General features: G+C 43.7%; 1 protein-coding gene across 2 annotated transcripts in view; it reads left to right on the top strand.

Moving 5' to 3' along the window:
• Positions 1-22,795, top strand: part of LOC129867221 (potassium/sodium hyperpolarization-activated cyclic nucleotide-gated channel 2-like) — a 131,901-nt gene that overhangs the window by 62,146 nt on the left and 46,960 nt on the right. For both annotated transcript variants that reach the window (XM_055940481.1, XM_055940482.1), the window contains exon 4: positions 19,912-20,130. In XM_055940481.1, the coding sequence (XP_055796456.1) occupies positions 19,912-20,130 (219 nt within the window). The remainder of the gene's footprint in view (positions 1-19,911; positions 20,131-22,795) is intronic.

The raw sequence follows: 22,795 nt of genomic DNA, 5'->3' as shown, positions 1-22,795 counted from the left end.
ACACCATGCGTAAGGCTGGTGCCATGTATGCCGGCCCGAGGAGACGCACTGGAGACCAGACACGTTGAGCCGGCTTCATGACACCTGGCTCAATGCCCAATCTAGCCCTACCAGTGCGGGGAGGTAGAATAACCCGCACCGGGCTATGAACACGTACAGGAGACACCGTGCGCTCTACTGCGTAACACGGTGTTCGCCCGTACTCCCGCTCTCCACGTTTAGCCTGGGAAGTGGGCGCAGGTCTCCTACCTGCCCTCGGCCCACAACCTCTAAGCCCCCCCCAATAATTTTTTGGGGCTGACTCACAGGCTTCCTACCGCGTCGTTGTGCTGCCTCCATTCGCCGTTATCCCTCCTCGCACTGCGCCAGAGAATCCCAGGCTGGCTCCGGCACTCACCCTGGGTCATCGCCAACCTGTCGATCTCCTCCCACATAGTGTAGTCCAGATTACGCTCCCATTTCCATTCCTCCTTGCCGCTTTTCACGCTGCTTGATCCCATATTGTTAGGGAATTCTGTCACAATCATCTTTAGGAGAGAATGAGGACCAAGGCGCAGCGCGTGGAAAGTACATCCTCTTTATTTGAGAAAGAAGACGAAAACGAAACAAACACTATACAAACTACAAAAACAACAAAACAGACGAGCGTGAAGATATACAAACAGAAGTGCTGACACTAAACACTCTGACATAGACAATTCCCCACAAACAGCTAAAGCCTATGGTTGCCTTAAATATGGCTCCCAATCAGAGACAACAATAACCAGCTGTCTCTAATTGAGACCCAATTCAGGCAACCATAGACTTTCCTAGAACCTACACTCAACCATAGACACAGCTAGACACATTCACTCAACACAAACCCATACACTACACCCAACACCCCCTTTACCATATAACCACCCAAAACCGACAAAACACAAACATTCCCCATGTCACACCCTGACCTAACTAAAACAATAAAGAAAACAAAGAATACTAAGGCCAGGGCGTGACACCTGTATTGATGCTTTTCCTGTCTGATTGTTCATCAGAGGGCATAGCGGGATTTCTTATAAGCTTCCGGGTTAACCTCTAACGCCTACCAAACCCGGATCCTGGAGCCCCCCCATCACAAAAGCTGACTAGCATAGCCTAGCCTAAAGCCACAGGGATATCATATAATAAAATGTTCATGAAATCACAAGTCCAAGACACCAAATGAAAGATACACATCTTGTGAATAAAGCCATCATTTCTGATTTTTAAAATGATTTACAGGGAAGACAAAATATGTAAATCTATTAGCTAACCACGTTAGCAAAAGACAACTTTTTTTTTTACTCCACCATTTTCTTACTGCATCAGTAGCTATCACAAATTCGGCCAAATAAAGATATAAATAGCCACTAATCAAGAAACAACCTCATCAGATGACAGTCTGATAACATATTTATTGTATAGCATATGTTTTGTTAGAAAAATGTGCATATTTCAGGTATAAATCATAGTTTACCATTGCAGCCACCATCACAAATCGACTAGAATAACTACAGAGAGCAACGTGTATTAGCTAATTACTCATCATAAAACATTTCTTAAAAATACACAGCGTACAGCAATTGAAAGACACAGATCTTGTGAATCCAGACAATATTTCAGATGTTCTAAGTGTTTTACAGCGAAAACACAATATAACGTTATATTAGCTTAGCACAGTAGCAAACCAAACAACAGCATTGACTCCAGCCAAACATAGCGATAACGTATTCACCACCAAAATAATAATGTTTTCACTAACCTTCTCAGAATTCTTCAGATGACAGTCCTGTAACATCATATTACACAATGCATATAGAGTTTGTTCGAAAATGTCCATATTTAGCGGCACAAATCGTGCTTATACAATGAGAAAAGTTGCCAAGCTCCCCAGAAAACTTCGGGCGCCATCTTGGAGAGTCACCTAGTCTAATCAATAAATAATCATAAACTTGACAAAAAAATACAGGGTGGACAGCAATTGAAAGACAAATTAGTTCTTAATGCAATCGCTGAATTACATTTTTAAAATTAACCTTACTGCGCAATTCTGGGTGCAATACAGGGTGCGATAGCGCAAGGCTACACGGAAAATAATGGCGTCTTATGCATTTTACTTTTTCAACAGAACAACGAATTATCAGCATAAATAGTACTTACTATTAGCTGAACTCCCATCAGAATCTTGGGAAAGGTGTCCATTGGCCAAAAGAATCGTTGCTGGGTTGGAGAATGTTTCCTTCGACGTTTTCCTTCGACTGCAATTAGCAGTACACAATGGCATTCGAGAGAGAGATACCCAACTCAATACAACGTCAGAAAATGAAATGCCCGAAAATCGCAATATACTGACATAAACTGGTATAAATCGGTTTAAAATAACAAGATTATGATGTCTTTAAAGCCTATATCGAATAAAAACAGAGACGGATATTTCTAGTTTCTAAAATCAGAGCTTCTAAAAAGACATTCCAAGACCCTTTCTGCGTCAGCGCGAAGGTCCAAAAGAATGGACACCTCGATTCCAACCAATTTATCAACTTTCTGAACTGCGTAGAAACTCCATTTCAACTCTCCCTATTCGCTAACAACCAGGGGAAGGCGTATGCAGTGCATCTCAACCAATAGAAGACAGTCAGGGTTATCTACAGGTCTGGGAACAGCGTGGAGATTTCACCATTTTCAAATCCTCATAGGAGAATTGCTCTAAGTCGAGTTCTGTTTCACTTACAGACATAATTCAAACGGTTTTAGAAACTAGAGAGTGTTTTCTATCCAATAGTAATAATAATATGCATATTGTACGAGCAAGAATTGAGTACGAGGCAGTTTAATTTGGAGACGAATTTGTGCTATGTCGAAATGGCACCCCCCTAGTCGCAAGAAGTTAAAGTCCCGCTCCTTGAAAGAGGAAGCTCCAGCCTTTAGCTCAGTGCGGATGTTGCCTGTAATCCATGGCTTCTGGTTTGGGTATGCACGTACGGTCACTGTGGGGATGACGTCATCAATGCACTTATTGATGAAGCCAATGACTGTACTCCTCAATGCCATCAGAGGAATCTTGGAACATATCCCAGTCTGTGCTAACAAAACAGTCCTGTAGCTTAGCATCTGCTTCATCTGACCACTTTTGTATTTCACCGGTCACTGGTGCTTCCTGCTTGAATTTTTGCTTGTAAACAGGAATCAGGAGGATAGAATTATGGTCAGAACTGCCAAATAGAGGGCGAGGGAGAGCTTTGTATGCGTCTATGTGTGTGGAGTAAAGGTGGTAAATGTCAGTTAAGACATTAATGAGTGAGCTAGGACAGAAGTAGTCAATATAACTATTTGTTCAGCACTTTTGAAATGTACGGTGAAGGAATTCAGAACATGGACTGTTCTTACAGTGTTCTCCCTGTACGCCAAGTCAGAACCATAGGATAATTAAAGGGAGCATATAAGCAGACAATGAAAGCTCTTACAATAGCTCTTACAATATTCAATGATTACATTTCTCTAAAACAGGTTAAAGGCAACATGTGCACCACCAAATCAGAACAGTCTGCAAAATTAAGCGGGGAAAATATACCAAATTATTAGAGTGAAGCACATGGGCTACATGGGTTATACATATCTCACATTTTTGGACTCACCTTGTTGTGCTGTGCTCACTTGAACAGGAAGGTGGTGAGGCGGTCCTTCGTGGACAAATTCTGTCATGAAACTTTGTCATAAAAGTATGGCATTTATGGCGCTTTCAAGACAACTGGGAACTCTGAAAAAAACAAGGTCAAATCATGATGACGTCAGTGATCTTCAGGTCGTAGCTCTAGAAAGAGGCCAGAGTTCTCGACTTACAATTCCGAGTTGGATGACCGTTCAAAACGTATTTTCCCAGTCGGAGCTCGTTTTTTCCCTGAGTTCCCAGTTGTCTTGAACTCACTGAAGTCAGGTTTCCCAGGTCCGAGTTAACAGTTGTTCAGAGCGTGGGAGAAATCCTGCTGAATTGACAGCACGGCCAATGTTGAATCTTTATCATTTTAAGTTTGGAAAAGAGACCCTTAAACCCAAGCTTGGGCCCACACAGCCACTTCACTGAATAGCAGGCTAGTGATTGCTTTGCAATGCTTGTAGTTAGCCTCTAATTCCTTCCAAACCACTCATTGTTGAAGTTGTGATTTCCAACTTGTTGTGTAATGTTTATGTCCAATAGCCAATGAGCACCGATACGTTTTATCTATAATTTCTCTTAATTATTTATCTTCATATGATAAGGATTAAAAGTATTTGCCAGTAGAGTTTTGGCTTGATTCATGATGATGACTGCTAGCTTGCTAGGTAAGATTTAGAAAGTATGATGTTGACAAAGTCACTCCAATAAAGCTACTGTAGATATAACGTGATTTGACGTCATTTTATCTGTCACCCTTGACCTCGAGCTTTCTTGGATTGGCACTTCTAATGTAACTCTATGGCATCACCCAAAGGGGCTTGAATTTTCTAGCGCTACCCTTAAATTTGGCGATGATGTGGTTTCCCAATGAGTGACAGAACATTGAGCCAATCACGGCGCAACTAGAGAACATTACCCAATCACGGTGCAACTAGAGAACATTACTAACCCCTACGCTCCACCACCACAGAAAATACTGAGCTAAGCTGAAACACCTGCACTTTGGAGCTGCCTTACTTAAGAAAGCAAAAAAGAGACCATGTTTGTTTGCGGATTTATATATTTAATAACTCAATTATGATATTTTTTATTTTGTTTGCAAACTGATATGTGACACGTATTAATACCAAAATAACATGCAAAACAGGCGGAGGGAGGGAGGTTGGTTGGTTAGTTGGTCGGGGAGAATGGGTGTATACAGCGAACGTCTAGCAATCCAAAGGTTGTGTGTTCGATTCACGTTGGGAACAGCTGTAGAATTAACCTTAAATTAACCTTTTACATAAATTATCCTAACCTTTGTCGTTGATGTATACAGCGAAGTCTAACAATCCAAAGGTTGGGTATTCGAGTCGCGTCGGGGACAACTGTAGCATTTTAGCTAACCCTTCCCCTGTCCCTTATTCTAACCTTTAATTGACCTAACATTTTAGGTAAATTATCATAACCTTTGTCGTTTTCATTCTCCTAACCTTTACGTAAATTATCCTAACCTTTGTCATTAGTTAATCACCGACGTAAATTCTTGCCATAATTCTCCTTTGTTGTTAAGATGCAACAAACAACCTGGTCTCAGTTTAAGATGAGCGAGGATGATTTATTGTATGAATCAATCAATCAAATGTATTTATAAAGCCCTTCTTACATCAGCTGATGTCACAAAGTGCTGTACAGAAACCCAGCCTAAAACACCAAACAGCAAGCAATACCGGTGTAGAACCACGGTGGCTAGGAAAAACTCCCTAGAAAGGCCAGAACCTAGGAAGAAACCTAGAGAGGAACCAGGCTATGAGGGGTGGCCAGTCCTCTTCTGGCTGCGCCTGGTGGAGATGATAACAGAACATTGCCAAGATGTTCAAATGTTCATAGATGACCAGCAGGGTCAAATAATAATAATCACAGTGGTTGTTGAGGGTGCAACAGGTCAGCACCTCAGGAGTAAATGTCAGTTGGCTTTTCATAGCCGATCATTTAGAGTATCTCTACCGCTCCTGCTGTCTCTAGTGAGTTGAAAACAGCAGGTCTGGGACAGGTAGCACGTCCGGTGAACAGGTCAGGGTTCCATAGCCGCAGGCAAAACACTTGAAACTGGAGCAGCAGCACGGCCAGGTGGACTGGGGACAGCAAGGAGTCATCAGGCCAGGTAGTCTTGAGGCATGGTCCTTGGGCTCAGGTCCTCCAAGAGAGAGAAAGAGAGAAAGAGAGAAAGAGAGAAAGAGAGAAAGAAAGATAGAAAAAGAGAACGAGAGAGAGAATTAGAGAGAGCATAGTAAAATTCACAAAGGAAACCGGATAAGACAGGAGAAATACTCCAGATATAACAGACTGATTTTAGCCCCCGACACATAAACTACTGCAGCATAAATACTGAAGGCGGAGACAGGAGGGGTCGGGAGACACTGTGGCCCCATGCGATGATTCCCCCAGACAGGGCCAAACAGGCAGGATATAACCCCACCCATTTTGCCAAAGCACAGCCCCCACACCACTGGAGGGATATCTTCAACCACCAATATATAATAAAATATATAGTAAAAACAATCGTGGTCCTAAAACGAAGCCTTGAGGAACACCAACATTTACAGTTAATTTGTCAGAGGACAAACCATCCACAGAGAGAAACTGATATCTTTTTTGAGAGATAAGATCTAAACCAGGCCAGAACTTGTCCGTGTAGACCAATTTGGGTTTCCAATCTCTCCAAAAGAATGTGGTGATCGATAGTATCAAAAGCAGCATTACGGTCTAGGAGCACGAGGACGGATCCATTAAAAGGTAATTTACCACCTTCACAAGTGCAGTCTCAGTGCTATGATGGGGTTTAAAACCAGACGGAAGCGTTTCGTATACATTGTTTGTCTTCAGGAACGCAGTGAGTTGCTGCGCAACAGCTTTTTCTACATTTTTTGAGAGGAATGGGAGATTCGATATAGGCCGATAGTTTTTTATATTTTCTGGGTCAAGGTTTGGTTTTTTGAAGAGAGGCTTTATTACTGCCGCTTTTATTGAGTTTGGTACACATCCGGTGGATAGAGAGCCGTTTATTATGTTCAACATAGGAGGGCCAATCACAGAAAGCAGCTCTTTCACTAGTTTAGTTGGAATAGGGTCCAGTATGCAGCTTGAAGGTTTAGAGGCCATGATTATTTTCATCAATGTGTCAAGAGATATAGTACTAAAAAACTTGAGTGTCTCCCTTGATCCTAGGTTCTGGCAGAGTTGTGCAGACTCAGGACAACTGGGCTTTGGAGGAATACGCAGATTTAAAGAGGAGTCGTAATTTGCTTTCTAATGATCATGATCTTTTCCTCAAAGAAGTTCATGAATTTATCACTGCTGAAGTGAAAGCCATCCTCTCTTGGGGAATGCTGCTTTTTAGTTCGCTTTGCGACAGTATCAAAAATAAATGTAGGATTGTTCTTATTTTCCTCAATTAACCTCTCTGGGATATGTGGGACGGTAGCGTCCCACCTGGCCAACATCCAGTGAAAATGCAGAGCGCCAAATTCAAATAAATTACTATAAAAATTAAACTTCACACATTCAATATTCCAAATTAAAGCTACACTTGTTGTGAATCCAGCCAATGTGTCAGATTTCAAAAATGCTTTACGGCAAAAGCAAACAATGCTATTATCTGAGGATAGCACCCCAGCTAACAATCACAGACCATCATATTTCAACACTCCCGGCGCGATTGTTGAACAGTTGCAAAAGAGAGTTTCTATTGGACAAATTCAGGTATGTTTATCCCAGGCGAAAAAAGGCGAAAAAATATTTCCAACCTGCATATCATGACTGCTAACCACTACACACAGCCTACATCATTGTCACGTCATAGTCAACATAGCTAGTAGAAGTAACGCGTTAGTAAGCCAGCTACAATCATGCAGCACATTGTACACTCAGCTGCAAGGAATTTAGCAGTTAAACTGGTGGAAGAGTTCCAGTGTTGGATTGCCATAGTCAGCTAGCTAACATAGCATCCCTCTCTGTTTGATCCCGGTGTTTGAGTAAGCTAAACTAGCTAGCTGCATTCGATGCTAGCTAAGAAAGTGAAAGTGAAGAAAATCTATACTATGAAATATAGCTAGCTCTCTCTCTCTCGCTTCTCCTTAATTTTGGAAGAAATTAATTTGTTCAAAACTGTTGTCTTTCTTCCTCTTTGAGTCAACTACTCATCACATTTTATGAACTGCAGTGCTAGCAAGATGTAGCTTATGCTTTCAGTACTAGATAAATTCTCTGAACCTTTGATTGGGTGGACAACATGTCTGTCACGCCCTGACCTTAGAGAGACGTTTTATTTCTCTATTTGGTTAGGTCAGGGTGTGATTTGGGGTGGGCATTCTATGTTGTCTATTTCTTTGTTTTTGGCCGAGTATGGTTCCCAATCAGAGGCAGCTGTCTATCGTTGTCTCTGATTGGGGATCATACTTAGGCAGTCCTTTTCCCCACTTTCTGTTGTGGGATCTTGTTTTTTTGTGTTGCATGTGTTTGCACTACTAGCTTTACGTTCGTTGAGTTGTTTATTGTTTTTTGGTGGAACATTTTAAAATTAAAGGAAAATGTACGCCTACCACGCTGCACCTTGGTCTCATTCTAACGACAAACGTTACAATGTCAGTTCATGCTGCAAGAGCTCTGAGAGGTTGGAGGATGTGTGTAAGTCTACTGTGTAAGTCTATGGAAGAGGGTGAGAACCATGAGTCTGCTAGGTTTTGTATTGAAGTCAATGTACCCAGAGGAGAACAGAAGCTAGTTGTCCTCCGCCTACACCATGGTGCTACCCTACAGAGTGCTGCTGAGGATACTGTAGACCTTCATTGCAAAACAGTGTGTTTTATTTGGTGATGTGAATATATTTTGTATAGTTTTATCTAAAAATAAAAACATTTTAATGTTTCACTATTACATTTCTATGAAATTCATTGAGGAGGATGGTCGTCCATTTCCTCCACTGAGGAGCCTCCAATTGTCCTCCAAGACGTATGATAAGTTGCATCATCCAATTCGTATGCTATTGTACGACTGGGGTAAGACGTATGATACTATACGTCCTCTAATTAGTATGATATGGCATGACCACTATTCCATTCATAATGTAACGTAAGGTACTAAATGTAATGTAATGTATCGTACTAAATGGAAGGGAACAGATTTACATACGGAATCTCATGAGTTGCCCTGAGGCCAGGTTGAGACACAGATGAAGCCTATTCCTGGACTAAAAACACTTTCAGTGGTTATTCTCCACTGAGGATGCTTTATAGTCCAGGAGTAGATTTAATCTAGGTCTGGAAAATCTACCTATCTACCTCAAAAGTAGTCTGAAGTAACTCATCCAAAGTGTGTACTGGTGCTGGAAAATAGAAGTATCCTGAGGTGCACACAATATTGCTTCTGGCTGAGTAAATGTATTGCCTGGTGCTTCTGGTGCTTCTGTAACCATCTCCTGCTTAGAACTCACCACTCACCCAGAGTCCACTGTCACTGCGGTATGTGTCACGACATGCTCTCTCTAGTCCCAGGCCCGTGACCCATTCATTCAGTGCACCTCTCTCTGTCAGAAGAAAGATAAAGGCCTGCCACCATTCTCTCTCTCTCTTCGTTCCTTTTCTACACTCTGTTGTCTGTGGACTCTTAGATGGTTTATTGCTTGTGCCCATCTGCAGACACCTCGTAGAGAGAGGAGCCTAACAACACTACAAGACAGGAGACGTGAACAGGGGACACGTAGCAGGCTGGCAGCACACTTGCTTTTATGCCTTTACCCCCTCTCTCTTTATTCCCATCTCTCTCTCTCTCTCTCTCTCTCTCTCTCTCTCTCTCTCTCTCTCTCTCTCTCTCTCTCTCTCTCTCTCTTTCTCCCTCTCTCCCTCTCTCCCTCTCTCCCTCTCTCCAAATATCAAAGTTAGCAATTCATCAGCATTCACAAGCCACAATAAGGCCATGACTCGCTGGCTGAGCGCTCACAGACAAATGTGTTTTGAACAGGGTGAGGTCTAACATTACTGAGGTTCAACACAGATGCATTTAGCTCTGACATTCAACACACAGCTTTGTTATTTCAGTTTCTGTTAAAACTATTTGTTTTCACATTGACGTATCAAACATACTACCTTGGGTTCCCTCAGCAATTATTTTTTACATATTTGCAAGGTGTTGGAACCACACAACAATAACCTATCAAAATGGAAACTCAACAAGTTTCAGTTTGCCATTATGCTTGTAAGATGTCAATGTGAATGTTTCCAGTGCTTTTGGATAGTGGTAATGGCATGGCTATTAGTGGTAATGGCATGCCTATTAGTGGTAATGGCATGCCTATTAGTGGTAATGGCATGTAGTAGCAGGGAAGGTCCTGAAGACCTGGGTTGGTGTCTCTGGGGTTGTCTGCTACTCTCTCAGCTTCACTGGAGGCCCAGTTAGTTACACCACCTCTCTGCTAAAGCTCCTCCATTCCAGGTGAGCTCTATTCCTCAACCCGAGAGGAGCTCACAGGAGAGGCAATGGGGGCTCACAAATACTCAGGCATGCAGGGACACACACACTTGCTTAAACATATCTGGTCACTGCAATGGATTGGACAGAGCTTTGAAGTGAAACATGCCTTTATAACTCAGTATTGCCTCCAGAGACCCCAGAAGGACTTTGTTCCCAGATGGGAGGAGTTGTATAGGTCAGTGGGAACTGAGAGAGCTGAGGTCTCCAGATGGACACTAGAACACCAAGGTGGAGAGCAGTGGGGATGGTGGAGGATGGCTATTGATCTCACACCTCTCCCCTGAGACTGGCCATGGCTTTGCCTGCCTGCCTGGGTGGACTGTTTCACTGCTACGTGCCAGCTCTACTTCCCTGTCCCTGAACTAGGCCCAGGACACATCAGATCTAGCACATATTTTGTCTCAGTTTCTCTTACTGTGCAGTAATTGTGTTTGGCACCCTCCCTTCCCTCCTTGTTTTGGCATGGTAGTAGCTAGGGGGCAGTGGCATGTGTATGCCGCACGCACGCACACACACACACACTCTCTCTGACACACTCTGACACACATACACACACTCTGACACACAATGAGTGTACACCAACCGCTCACACATAGTTATACACTATTGCGATATTGTCTATATGATTACAGCTGCCACTGTATTGAAGCCATTGGATGCAGTTTATCATAGCTCACTACACTTTAGTAAGGGGATGGGTTCAGTACATATCACTGCATTCTCATATCAGGAAGTAGGCTGGCCCTCTTTGAAGTTGTTGATCGATGCTTTGCACTCTTTATGTTTTTAAACCCTGCTGCACAAACTTCTGCCTACCTTACTTCATTGTTAACTTACAGATGTACAAGATACCAGACCCAGTCTCAGGGATGGCTAACCTTGGCTCTCTAAAATGTGATTAATTGGTGACTCTAAGGCAATTGAAAAGGCTGATTGAGGACCTTTTAAATGAAGAATGTGTTTGTTTTCTGTGATTGTGTTTAGATTTTTGTGTATTGATGTGAAGATTAATGTACACTGCTCCAAAAAATAAAGGGAACACTTAAACAACACAATGTAACTCCAAGTCAATCACACTTCTGTGAAATCAAACTGTCCACTTAGGAAGCAACACTGATTGACAATAAATTTCACATGCTGTTGTGCAAATGGAATAGACAAAAGGTGGAAATTATAGGCAATTAGCAAGACACCCCCCAAACAGGAGTGATTCTGCAGGTGGTGACCACAGACCACTTCTCAGTTCCTATGCTTCCTGGCTGATGTTTTGGTCACTTTTGAATGCTGGCGAGGCTCTCACTCTAGTGGTAGCATGAGACGGAGTCTACAACCCACACAAGTGGCTCAGGTAGTGCAGTTCATCCAGGATGGCACATCAATTCGAACTGTGGCAAAAAGGTTTGCTGTGTCTGTCAGCGTAGTGTCCAGAGCATGCAAGCGCTACCAGGAGACAGGCCAGTACATCAGGAGACGTGGAGGAGGCCGTAGGAGGGCAACAACCCAGCAGCAGGACCGGTACCTCCGCCTTAGTGCAAGGAGGTGCACTGCCAGCGCCCTGCAAAATGACCTCCAGCAGGCCACAAATGTGCATGTGTCTGCTCAAACGGTCATAAACAGACTCCATGAGGGTGGTATGAGGGCCCGACGTCCACAGGTGGGGGTTGTGCTTACAGCCCAACACCGTGCAGGACGTTTCGCATTTGCCAGAGAACACCAAGATTGGCAAATTCGCCACTGGCGCCCTGTACTCTTCACAGATGAAAGCAGGTTCACACTCAGCACATGAGCACATGTGACAGATGTGACAGAGTCTGGAGACGCCGTGGAGAATGTTCTGCTGCCTGCAACATCCTCCAGCATGACCGGTTTGGCGATGGGTCAGTCATGGTGTGGGGTGGCATTTCTTTGAGGGGCCGCACAGCCCTCCATGGGCTCGCCAGAGGTAGCCTGACTGCCATTAGGTACCGAGATGAGATCCTCAGACCCCTTGTGAGACCACATGCTGACACATGCACATTTGTGGCCTGCTGGAGGTCATTTTGCAGGGCTCTGGCAGTGCACCTCCTTGCACTAAGGCGGAGGTACCGGTCCTGCTGCTGGGTTGTTGCCCTCCTACGGCCTCCTCCACATCTCCTGATGTACTGGCCTGTCTCCTGGTAGCGCCTGCATGCTCTGGACACTACGTTGACAGACACAGCAAACCTTTTTGCCACAGTTCGAATTGATGTGCCATCCTGGATGAACTGCACTACCTGAGCCACTTGTGTGGGTTGTAGACTCCGTCTCATGCTACCACTAGAGTGAGAGCACCGCCAGCATTCAAAAGTGACCAAAACATCAGCCAGGAAGCATAGGAACTGAGAAGTGGTCTGTGGTCACCACCTGCAGAATCACTCCTGTTTTGGGGGGTGACTTGCTAATTGCCTATAATTTCCACCTTTTGTCTATTCCATTTGCACAATAGCATGTGAAATGTATTGTCAATCAGTGTTGCTTCCTAAGTGGACAGTTTGATTTCACAGAAGTGTGATTGACTTGGAGTTACATTGTGTTTTTTAAGTGTTCCCTTTATTTTTTTGAGCAGTGTATATATTAATGTGTGTTGATGTGAATAGGAATATTGATGTGTATCGTGTGTATTGATGTGTATACAGGAATCTGTAAAAGGGACCTTGGTCTCAGCATGACACCCTGCCAAAATGAAGGTTAAATAAAAAAGACATAAAAAACACACACATGAACACACGCCTCTCGGTCCTGTTACGTTGCTCAGAGCTGGGCTCTCTCTCTGTGTGTACTCCGCGCCAGTTTCCCTGAGAACAGTTGTCCCGGTGATCAGTCGCAGCCTGAGAGCAGGCATCTCCCAGCAATCAAGGTCATCATCTCTCCAGAGGCAAATGGCTTCAAATGAAAGACTCAGCGTTAAATGATCCATCTCCATGCCACTCGAGACTTGTTCACTTTGAGTGGCTGCCTGACTACTCACTGCATCCCGCTCCCCTACACGGCAAGCTCTGCATCCTCCATGCTGCTCAGAGAACAGAGAGAAATACACACACATTTTTGTTTTAAGCCTTCCCCAAGCCATAGCCCTAACTTTAACCACTTGGACCTAAACTTAACCCTTTGAGTTCTTGTTGTAGACTCAGGTGTGAGAGGCTTTCTGACGACAAGCTTTAGGCCCTGTGGGAGAGAATTACCAGAAGGTCTCTCCATCAAACAGTCAGTCATCATGTTAATATGCGTTACCTGACCCTCCCTGATCTGACCATTGACACAGACTGTTCTGCTATAAGCCAGGATTTAAGTTTACAGCAGGCTGATCAAATTAAATCAAATAAAAAATGTCCTCTCTGTTATGTAAGTCAGGGCCAGGTGCTTTCATCTGATGTACCGTATACTGTATAGGTCTTAGATCAATGGAATTATAATAAATCCCTGGATCTGGGTAGAGTAATCCGAATCCCTTGCCAGGGATCATCCGGTTAGAGGACGCAGAACAGCCATGGGAAATACAATTACTCATATGAATGACATATGCACTTACACACGCGTGCGCACGTGTGCATGCACGCACACACACACACAAAGTATACTTGACTGATGTGTGTGTTATATCACTGTCTCTTTATCTTTAACCCCTGCAGCATCAGACAAGAACACACACACACACACACACACACACACACACACACACACACACACACACACACACACACACACACACACACACACACACACACACACACACACACACACACACACACACACACACACACACACACACACACACACAGTAGCTGATCACTAATATTTCAAGCCTCCTACCATGCCTACACCTGGTTGTTAGACTTGGCAAAAATGCCCATACCAGTTAAGGCAGCTTATATGGTAAATGTAGCTGAAGAGGTTACACGTAAACTCCAAGCCACTCCACAGCAGTGAGGGAGCAACAGTGACACTAAGCTCACCCAGCAACCATTACACACACACACACACACACACACACACACACACACACACACACACACACACACACACACACACACACACACACACACACACACACACACACACACACACACACACACGACCACCTGCATGCACACAACCACGCAGGCATGCACCCACCCACACACACACACACACACACACACACACACACACACACACACACACACCATAACCCCCCCCCCCCCCCCCCCCCTTCTCCTTCTACCTCGCACCTTCCTCCAGGATCTTGGAACAGATCACCAGAGATAATTTCATACATCGAGCACCACCCACATTCCACAGTCTTCCTCAGAGCCAGTGCCTTATGAGAATCAGAGTCAAAACAGAATTTAGAGAGAGACTCAGCTGTTCTAGTCTAAACACCATGCAGGCTGTCTGTTGATTTTATTGCTATGGGGATTGGGGGACTTGGTGGCCCAGTGTACTCCCCCATGTTTTCTCATTTGATCCCAGTGGGGCTCCACTACCATACCTGTACAGATGGATGCTCGTTCTCTGTTACAGTTTTTTACGATTGCTGACACACTACAATTTAACTTTTCCCACAATTAGCAAAACCTTACACTCAAGGAGCAAAACACAAGGCTAGATTTGCACAACTGTAAGCACATTGTCAGCTTCACACTATTTGCAAAACATTACACACAGTGATTTGCAAAACACTAAACACACTTGTATACATCAGACACAGAAGTATATCATGATGTCACTTCCTTGCAATTCAAAAGCACTGACTGTCAAATTACCACACCTATGAGCCAATCTGTTAAACACAGCCATCAGGTGCACAAACACATGATTGCTAAATTGTAGACACACCAATCAGGTTTAAGCACTATAAAAATGCAGGAGGTAGGTTCACCTGCCTTCAACCAAAATGGAAGGAGTCAGAAGAAGAGTGAGGGTGAGAGGAGGAGTACAGAGAGAAGGAGGTAGAGGAAGAGGCAGAGGCCGAGGCAGAGGCCGAGTCAGAGGCCGAGTCAGAGTCAGAGGTCGAGGAAGACCTGAAGCAGGAGGAGAATGTGCACAAAGAAGAAGAGGACCAAACTTATCAAATGACATTCGTGCAACACTAGTGGACCATGTTGTGAACCACGGATTGACGCTGAGGGAGGCTGGACTGAGAGTTCAGCCAAATCTTAGCAGATATACAGTGGCATCTGTCATAATGTCACTTTTCGACAGGAAAACAGGTAAAAGAAGATCTGTCTACAGTAACAGTAATCAGCCGCTTATTGTATGCATCTTATCCGCACTTGTGATACCCCTTCCTGTGACATTGTACAGTAAGTTACATGTATTATTCTCTACATAGGATTGAGGGTCGGGAACGACAAGGAGGAAGGGGGCCCATATTCACGCAAGAACAAGAGAGAGAGATAATAGACATGGTTTTGGCCAATAATGCTATCAGGCTCAGAGAACTACAAGCCAACATTATCGGTGACCATGCCATTTTCAATAATGTCCATCAGGTCTCTCAGTCAACACTGGCACGCATCCTGAAAAGACATCAGGTTCAAATGAAACAACTTTATCAAGTGCCTTTTGAGCGGAATTCAGAGAGGGTCAAACGGCTGCGGCATGAGTATGTGGAGGTTTGTATTGTTCACTTTAACACTGTGATGTTGCATACTGCACATATTACTTTTTTACATTGACTGTATACTAGACCTATCCTGAACTACACAATCTTGTCTTTCACTGTATTTCAGGGAGTTTTGCAGATGGATGCTGAGGAAATTCTGCATGAATTCAAATACTGTATACTGATGAGGCAGGGTTCAACCTCACAAAAGCAAGAAGGCGAGGCAGAAATATCATTGGCCACAGGGCTATAATCAATGTCCCAGGGCAACGTGGGGGTAACATCACCCTTTGCGCTGCCATTTCACAGCATGGGGTTGTCCTCCGTCATGCCAAAATGGGCCCTTACAACACACCTCACATTCTCGCATTTTTGGACCGATTGCACCACATCGTCACAGTAGGTAATGAAATGCACCAGATGCAATACACGGTCTTCTGGGACAATGTGTCATTCCACCGCTCTGCTTTGGTCCAGAACTGGTTTCAACACCATCCACAGTTGACAGTACTATACCTTCCACCATACTCTCCGTCTCTAAACCCTATCGAATAGTTTTTCTCTGCATGGCGGTGGAAGGTTTACGATCTCCAGCCCCAGGCTCAGGTACCCCTCATTCAGGCCATGGAGGACGCCTGTGACCAAGTCGACAGCGCAGATGTGCAAGGATGGATTCGACATTCAAGACGGTTCTTTCCGCGTTGTCTTGCTAATGACGATATTGCTTGTGATGTTGATGAAATTCTCTGGCCAGATCCAGCTAGGCGAAGAGATAATGTATAGTATGTTTACTGTAGTATTTTCTGTACAATATTGTCAGTTTTTTTCTGATTATTTTTTATGTTTGTTGTTGTTGTTATTTACTGTAATTGTAACCTGTACTGGATACAGTATTTTAAGTTTGTCTGTTGTTTGCTGAGCTAACAGTGTTATGCACACTACTGTAGTAGCATGAAAACTGGGACATGTTTTGTTGTGATTCTCCATGTTGACATGTTGACTGATTTGGGTATATGGAGAGAAATAAATGATATTTTCCTCAGTCTGCAGCGTTGGTCTTGTGTAGTGTTTGTATAGTTGCACTTTCTCTGTGTACTTCATTTACACTACTCTAATCACTGACAATTAGACTTGCTAAAAGTGTTTACGGTTAGCAACAGCAGTGTGTAACTGGTTCAAAAAGATTGAAGTCATATGAAATGTGTGTGTTTCGTGTGGTAACAAAATATTATTTTTATGAAGTTGTGTATAGTTTTGACAAAAGTATTCCATTTTGCAAATGATCTGAAGTGTTGTGCTACTTTGGTGTAGGGTTGTGCTAATTGTGTGTAGTGTTTTGACAAACCGGGCCCTGTTTTCAAAATTGTGCTTAAACAATTGAAAAAAACTGTAATAGATCAGCATTACTGTCAGCTGCCTGGCTCTGTGGCTGCAGTACTGGCGTGGTGCCACACGCACACATAAACACACACAGACACACACACACAGCATGGTGGGTAAAATATGGTATTGTCCTACCGAGACACAGAGGAAATGAATGTGTCAGTGCAGTGGAGGTTGTTCAGTCATCTGGGTTTATAGATCATAGACACTCTGTCTGTCTGTGTGTGTGTGTGTGTGTGTGTGTGTGGGTGTTCTTGTCTGATGCTGCAGGGGTTAAAGATAAAGAGACAGTGATATAACACACACATCAGTCAAGTATACTTTGTGTGTGTGTGTGCGTGCATGCACACGTGCGCACGCGTGCATATCAGGCAGCATAGAGACGTTGGTATAAAATCCTGTAAATTCAGATAAGCTACAGCGAGCGGGCCGAAGCCAGAGCAGCTCGCTACAACATGCCTCCAATAGTGGCCCTTTTTCACCCGTGTTTGTACCGTTTCCTCTGGCTCTGGCACAGTTATTGTAGCTACCTAAACTCATATGGCAAATAAGCCTGGTGATTGTGAGTATACAACATACTCTGAGAGATGGAAAAAATTATCTTGGGGCTTCATCTTCCATTAGATGGGTGTGTGTGTTTCCTTGCACATAGTGTACATGATGTGTGTGGATGAATGTGTGTGTTTATTTCCATCTCAGAGCTTTGGCTGCTGCTGGTGTTTGCCTGGCAGGCACACTCTGTAGGCAGCATGCTGATAGACCAGAGAGAGAGTTAAACAGAGAGAGCAACCTTGGGAAAATCCTCTCCATTATCATTAACAGCAGACTCGCACATTTCCTCAATGAAAACAATGTACTGAGCAAATGTCAAAATGACTTTTTACCAAATTACCTTACAACAGACCACTTATTCACCATGCACACCCTAATTGACAAACAAACCAAAACAAAGTTAAAGTCTTCTCATGCTTTGTTGATTTCAAAAAAGCTTTTGACTCAATTTGGCTTGAGGGTCTGCTGTACAAATTAATGGAAAGTGGTGTTGGGGGAAAAACATCCGACGGATGAGAGTCCCCTAAGCAAGCTGGTCCTGGAGAATAAAACACAATTAGACCCAACCAAATCACGAGAAGACAAAAAGAGAATTACTTGACACATTGGAAAGAATTAAGAAAAAGACAAACCAAACTAGAATGCTATTTGGCCCTAAACAGAGAGTACACAGTGGCAAAATACCTGACCACTGTGACTGACGCACAATTAAGCTCAGTGAGCATAGCCTTGCTATTGAGAAAGGCCGCTGTAGGCAGATCTGGCTCTCAAGCGAAGACATGCTATGTGCACACTGCCCACAAAATGAGGTGGAAACTGAGCTGCACTTCCTAACCTCCTGCCAAACGTATGACCATATTAGAGACACACATTTCCCTCAGATTACACAGATCCACAAATAATTAGAAAACAAACCCAATTGTTGTAAACTCCCATATCTATTGAGTGAAATACCAGGGTGTGCCATCACAGCATCAAGATTTGTGACCTGTTGCCACAAGAAAAGTGCAACCAGTGAAGAACAAACACCGTTGTAAATACAATCCATATTTATGTTGATTTATTTTCCCTTTTGTACTTTAACTATTTGCACATATGACAATTGAAATGTCTTTATTGTTTTGGAACCTTTGTGAGTGTAATGTTTACTGTTCATTTGTATTGTTTATTCCACTTTTGTTTATTGTTTAGTTCTCTTGCTTTGGCAATGTTAACATATGTTTCCCATGCCAATAAAGCCCTTAAATTGATTTGAGAGAGAGAGCTCTGCCTCTGTCACACACCCAAGGCGTTGGGACCAGGTCTGGGGCTGAAGCTGCCCCTAGCACAGAGAGAGAGAGGAAGGGCCATATGAGCACACATGCATACACCTCCGTTGGCAGTGCTGAGTGCCCCCAAGATCATCCCCATGCAATTCCACACAGCACCTATCTATCACCGTCCCGTTATTCCCTTCCATCCACGTCCCTCTGTCACATTTCAAAACAATCTGATGCCTCCCTCACATTTCCCCCTGAACCATTTCCCAACTAAATAATTTTGAATGGAATGCAAATAGGGTCGAGTGAAATTCAAAACGGATACAATCCGATCCAGAAGGAGCCAATCAATGACAGTTGGGCTCCCTTTGGCTCTGCTTTGTACAGCCAGGACAGTCTAACTCCGAACCAACAGTCCTACAATTGGCTGAGTAGAAGCAGTGACATCACTCTAAATAATGAATCCTGTAGCCAGGCAGCGTTTCTTAGTCAGTGTTGCTGTTAGGGGGCTGAGGAGAGAGTGTTTAACATTTCTCTAGTCTCACTGTATAGACAAATCAAAGGCAGAGTGGCTCCTCATTAGAGCCCAGTCTGAAGTGGCCTTCTACACCTGAACCAACAGCACTGTGCTGGAGTGATTAGGCCTTCAACAAGAGGCTAGCTAGCACAATGGAGTCATAATGTCTTAGCTACTACAGAAGTGGGATTGCAGCTTTCTTTCACACACTTTATGTTATTGCCTCTCTCTCTCTTTCTTTCTCCCTCTCTCTATCTCCATCTTTCACTCTCTGTCTTTCCACTATCTTTTCATTTATCACTGAAGCCTTAGAATTTGAGAGTTTTAGAAGCCTTAGAATGTGGTTTTATTGCAGTGTTACTCTTTCTCTATAATGCGCTCTTTTGTAATAGAAACCCTGCTCTTTCTCTCCCAACAGAATGACTCGTGGAGCGAGCTGTACTCCTTTGCCCTGTTCAAAGCCATGAGTCACATGCTATGTATCGGTTATGGGCGCCAAGCCCCAGAGAGCATGTCTGATATCTGGTTGACCATGCTCAGTATGATCGTGGGAGCCACCTGCTACGCAATGTTCATCGGCCACGCCACCGCCCTTATCCAGTCCCTGGACTCATCCCGGCGCCAGTACCAGGAGAAGGTAGGTACACCTTCCAACTCATCCCAGGCCGTCGATGAGGTCTTAGCCATTTATTTATTTTTTATTTTTTTTATTTAACCTTTATTTAACTGGGCAAGTCAGTTAAGAACAAATTCTTATTTACAATGGCTGCCTACCCCGGCCAAACCCGGACGATGCTGGGCCAATTTACAATGAGCAGGTGAAAATTCAGTGCCATAGACATAAGTTATAACCATGGCCTGGAGTTTTCCCTGGTAAAGTCACAAACTCAGGAAAATTCCTGAGTCTCAGTGTCCTCAGTCTCAGTGTCCTCAGTCTCAGTGTCCTCATAGATCATCAAAGCACGTGGTCATGTCTCTTAAGAAGGAGAACATTGCTCTATAAGGACATTGCTTCTTAGATCCTCTGTGATCTGACAGTGTGTTATTCAGTCCGTAGCAGCACGTCCCCTTGGGTTGCAGTAATTGGTGCGGCTTTGTTGTCTAATTGCAGCATCTGGCTAATGTTGAGAACAAAGGAGCACAGATGAGAACAGTACCTCCAACTCTGCTTCTGTCATCTACTGTTTGGCTCCTCTTGTCTCTTGTTCCTGGCCCTCTCAAACGTTGTTTTTTTGTTATTATCTTGGAGAGATAATCATCTTGTTTTCTGGGTCACAATACAGTATCAGGGAGCAACTAGGGGAAATGAGGAGTTTAATACAGTATTCAGTATTTTTGGTTAAAGCTATGATTTGAAGATGTTATCGCAGGTGTAGCAGAATACTTGTGTTTCTACCTCCAATAGTGCAGTAATACAGTGCCTTCAGAAAGTATTCACACACCTTGAACTTTGCCACATTTTGTTGTTACAAAGTGGGATTAAAATGTATTTAATTGTAATTTTTTTGTCAACGATTTACACAAAATACTCTATTATCAAAGTAGAAGAAAAATTCAAACATATGTAAAAAAAAGATAAATAAAGATGAAAAATAAAGCACTAATATGCACTACATGACCAAACGTATGTGTACACCTGCTCGTCGAACAGCTCATTCCAAAATCATGGGCATTAATATGGAGTTGGTCCCCCCTCTGCTGCTATAACAGTCTCCTTCCTTCTGGGAAGGCTTTCCACTCGATGTTGGACCATTGCTGGAGGGACTTGCTTCCATTCAGCCACAAGCATTAGTGAGGTCGGGCACTGATGTTTAGCGATTAGGCCTGGCTCGCAGTTGGCGTTCCAATTCATCCCAAAGGTGTTCGATGGGCTTGAGGTCAGGGCTCTGTGCAGGCCAGTCAAGTTCTTCCACACCGATCTCAACAAACTATTTCTGTATGGACTTCACTTTGTGCATGGGGGCATTGTCATGCTGAAACAGGAAAGGGCCTTCCCCAAAGTTGGAAGCACAGAATTGTTTAGAATGTAATTTTATGCTGTAGCGTTAAGATTTCCCTTCACTGGAACTAAGGAGCCTGAACCATGAAAAACAGCCCCACACCATTAATCCTCCTCCACCAAAACTTTACAGTTGGCACTATACATTCAAGCAGGTAGCGTTCTCCTGGCATCCCCCAAACCCAGATTCGTCCGTTGAACAGCCAGAAGGTGAAGCGTAATTCATCACTCCAGAGTCCAATGGCGGCGAACTTAACACCAGTCCAGCCAACGCTTGGCATTGCACATGGTGATCTTAGGCTTGTGTGCAGCTGCTCGGCCATGGAAACCCCTTTCATTAAGTTCTCGATGAACAGTTCTTGAGCTGACCTTGCTTCCAGAGGCAGTTTGGAACTCGATAGTGAGTGTTGCAACCAAGGACAGGTGATTTTTATGCTCTTCAGCGCTCGGCGGTCCGTTCTGTGAGCTTGTGTGGCCTACCACTTCACGGCTGAGCCGTTGTTGCTCCTAGACGTTTGCACTTCACAATAACAGCACTTACTGTACAGTACACCGGGACAGCTCTAGCAAGCAGACATTTGATGAACTGACTTGTTGGAAAGGTGGCAAACTATGATGGTGCCACGCTGAAAGTCACTGAGCTCTTCAGTAAGGCCATTCTACTGCCAGTGATTGTCTATGGAGACTGTATGGCTGTGTAACGGGTGTGGCTGAAATAGCCAAATCCACTCATTTGAAGAGGTGTCCACATACTTTTGTATATATAGTGTATCTTGATTAGATAAGTATTGACCCCCCTGTGACAATACATTTTAAAATCACCTTTGGCAGTGATTACAGCTGTGAGTCTTTCTGGGTAAGCCTCTATTAGCTTTCCACACCTGGATTGTGCAACATTTGACCATTATTATTTTCTAAATTCTTCAAGCTCGGTCAAATTGGTTATTGATCATTTCTAGACAACCATTTTTACGTCTTGCCATAGATTTTCAAGCAGAATTAAGGCAAAACGGTAACTCGGACACTCAGGAACATTCACTGTCTTCTTGGTAAGCAACTCCAGAGTAGATTTGGTCTTGTGTTTTAGGTTGTTGTCTTGCTGAAGGTGAATTAATCTCCCAGTCTCTGGTGGAAAGCAGACTGAACCAGGTTTTCCTGTGCTTAGCTACATTTATTTTATTTTTATCCTCAAAAACACCCCAGTCCTTAATGATGACGAGCATACCCATAACACGATGCAGCCACCACAATGCTTGTAAATCTATAGAGTGGTACTCAGTGATGTGTTGTTGGATTTGCCCCA

This window comes from Salvelinus fontinalis, chromosome 12 (genome assembly GCF_029448725.1).
Source record: "Salvelinus fontinalis isolate EN_2023a chromosome 12, ASM2944872v1, whole genome shotgun sequence".
In the NCBI taxonomy this organism is placed as follows: domain Eukaryota; kingdom Metazoa; phylum Chordata; class Actinopteri; order Salmoniformes; family Salmonidae; genus Salvelinus; species Salvelinus fontinalis.
The sequence above is the reverse complement of the archived record's forward strand: the minus strand, read 5'-3'. Positions and strand labels throughout refer to the sequence as shown.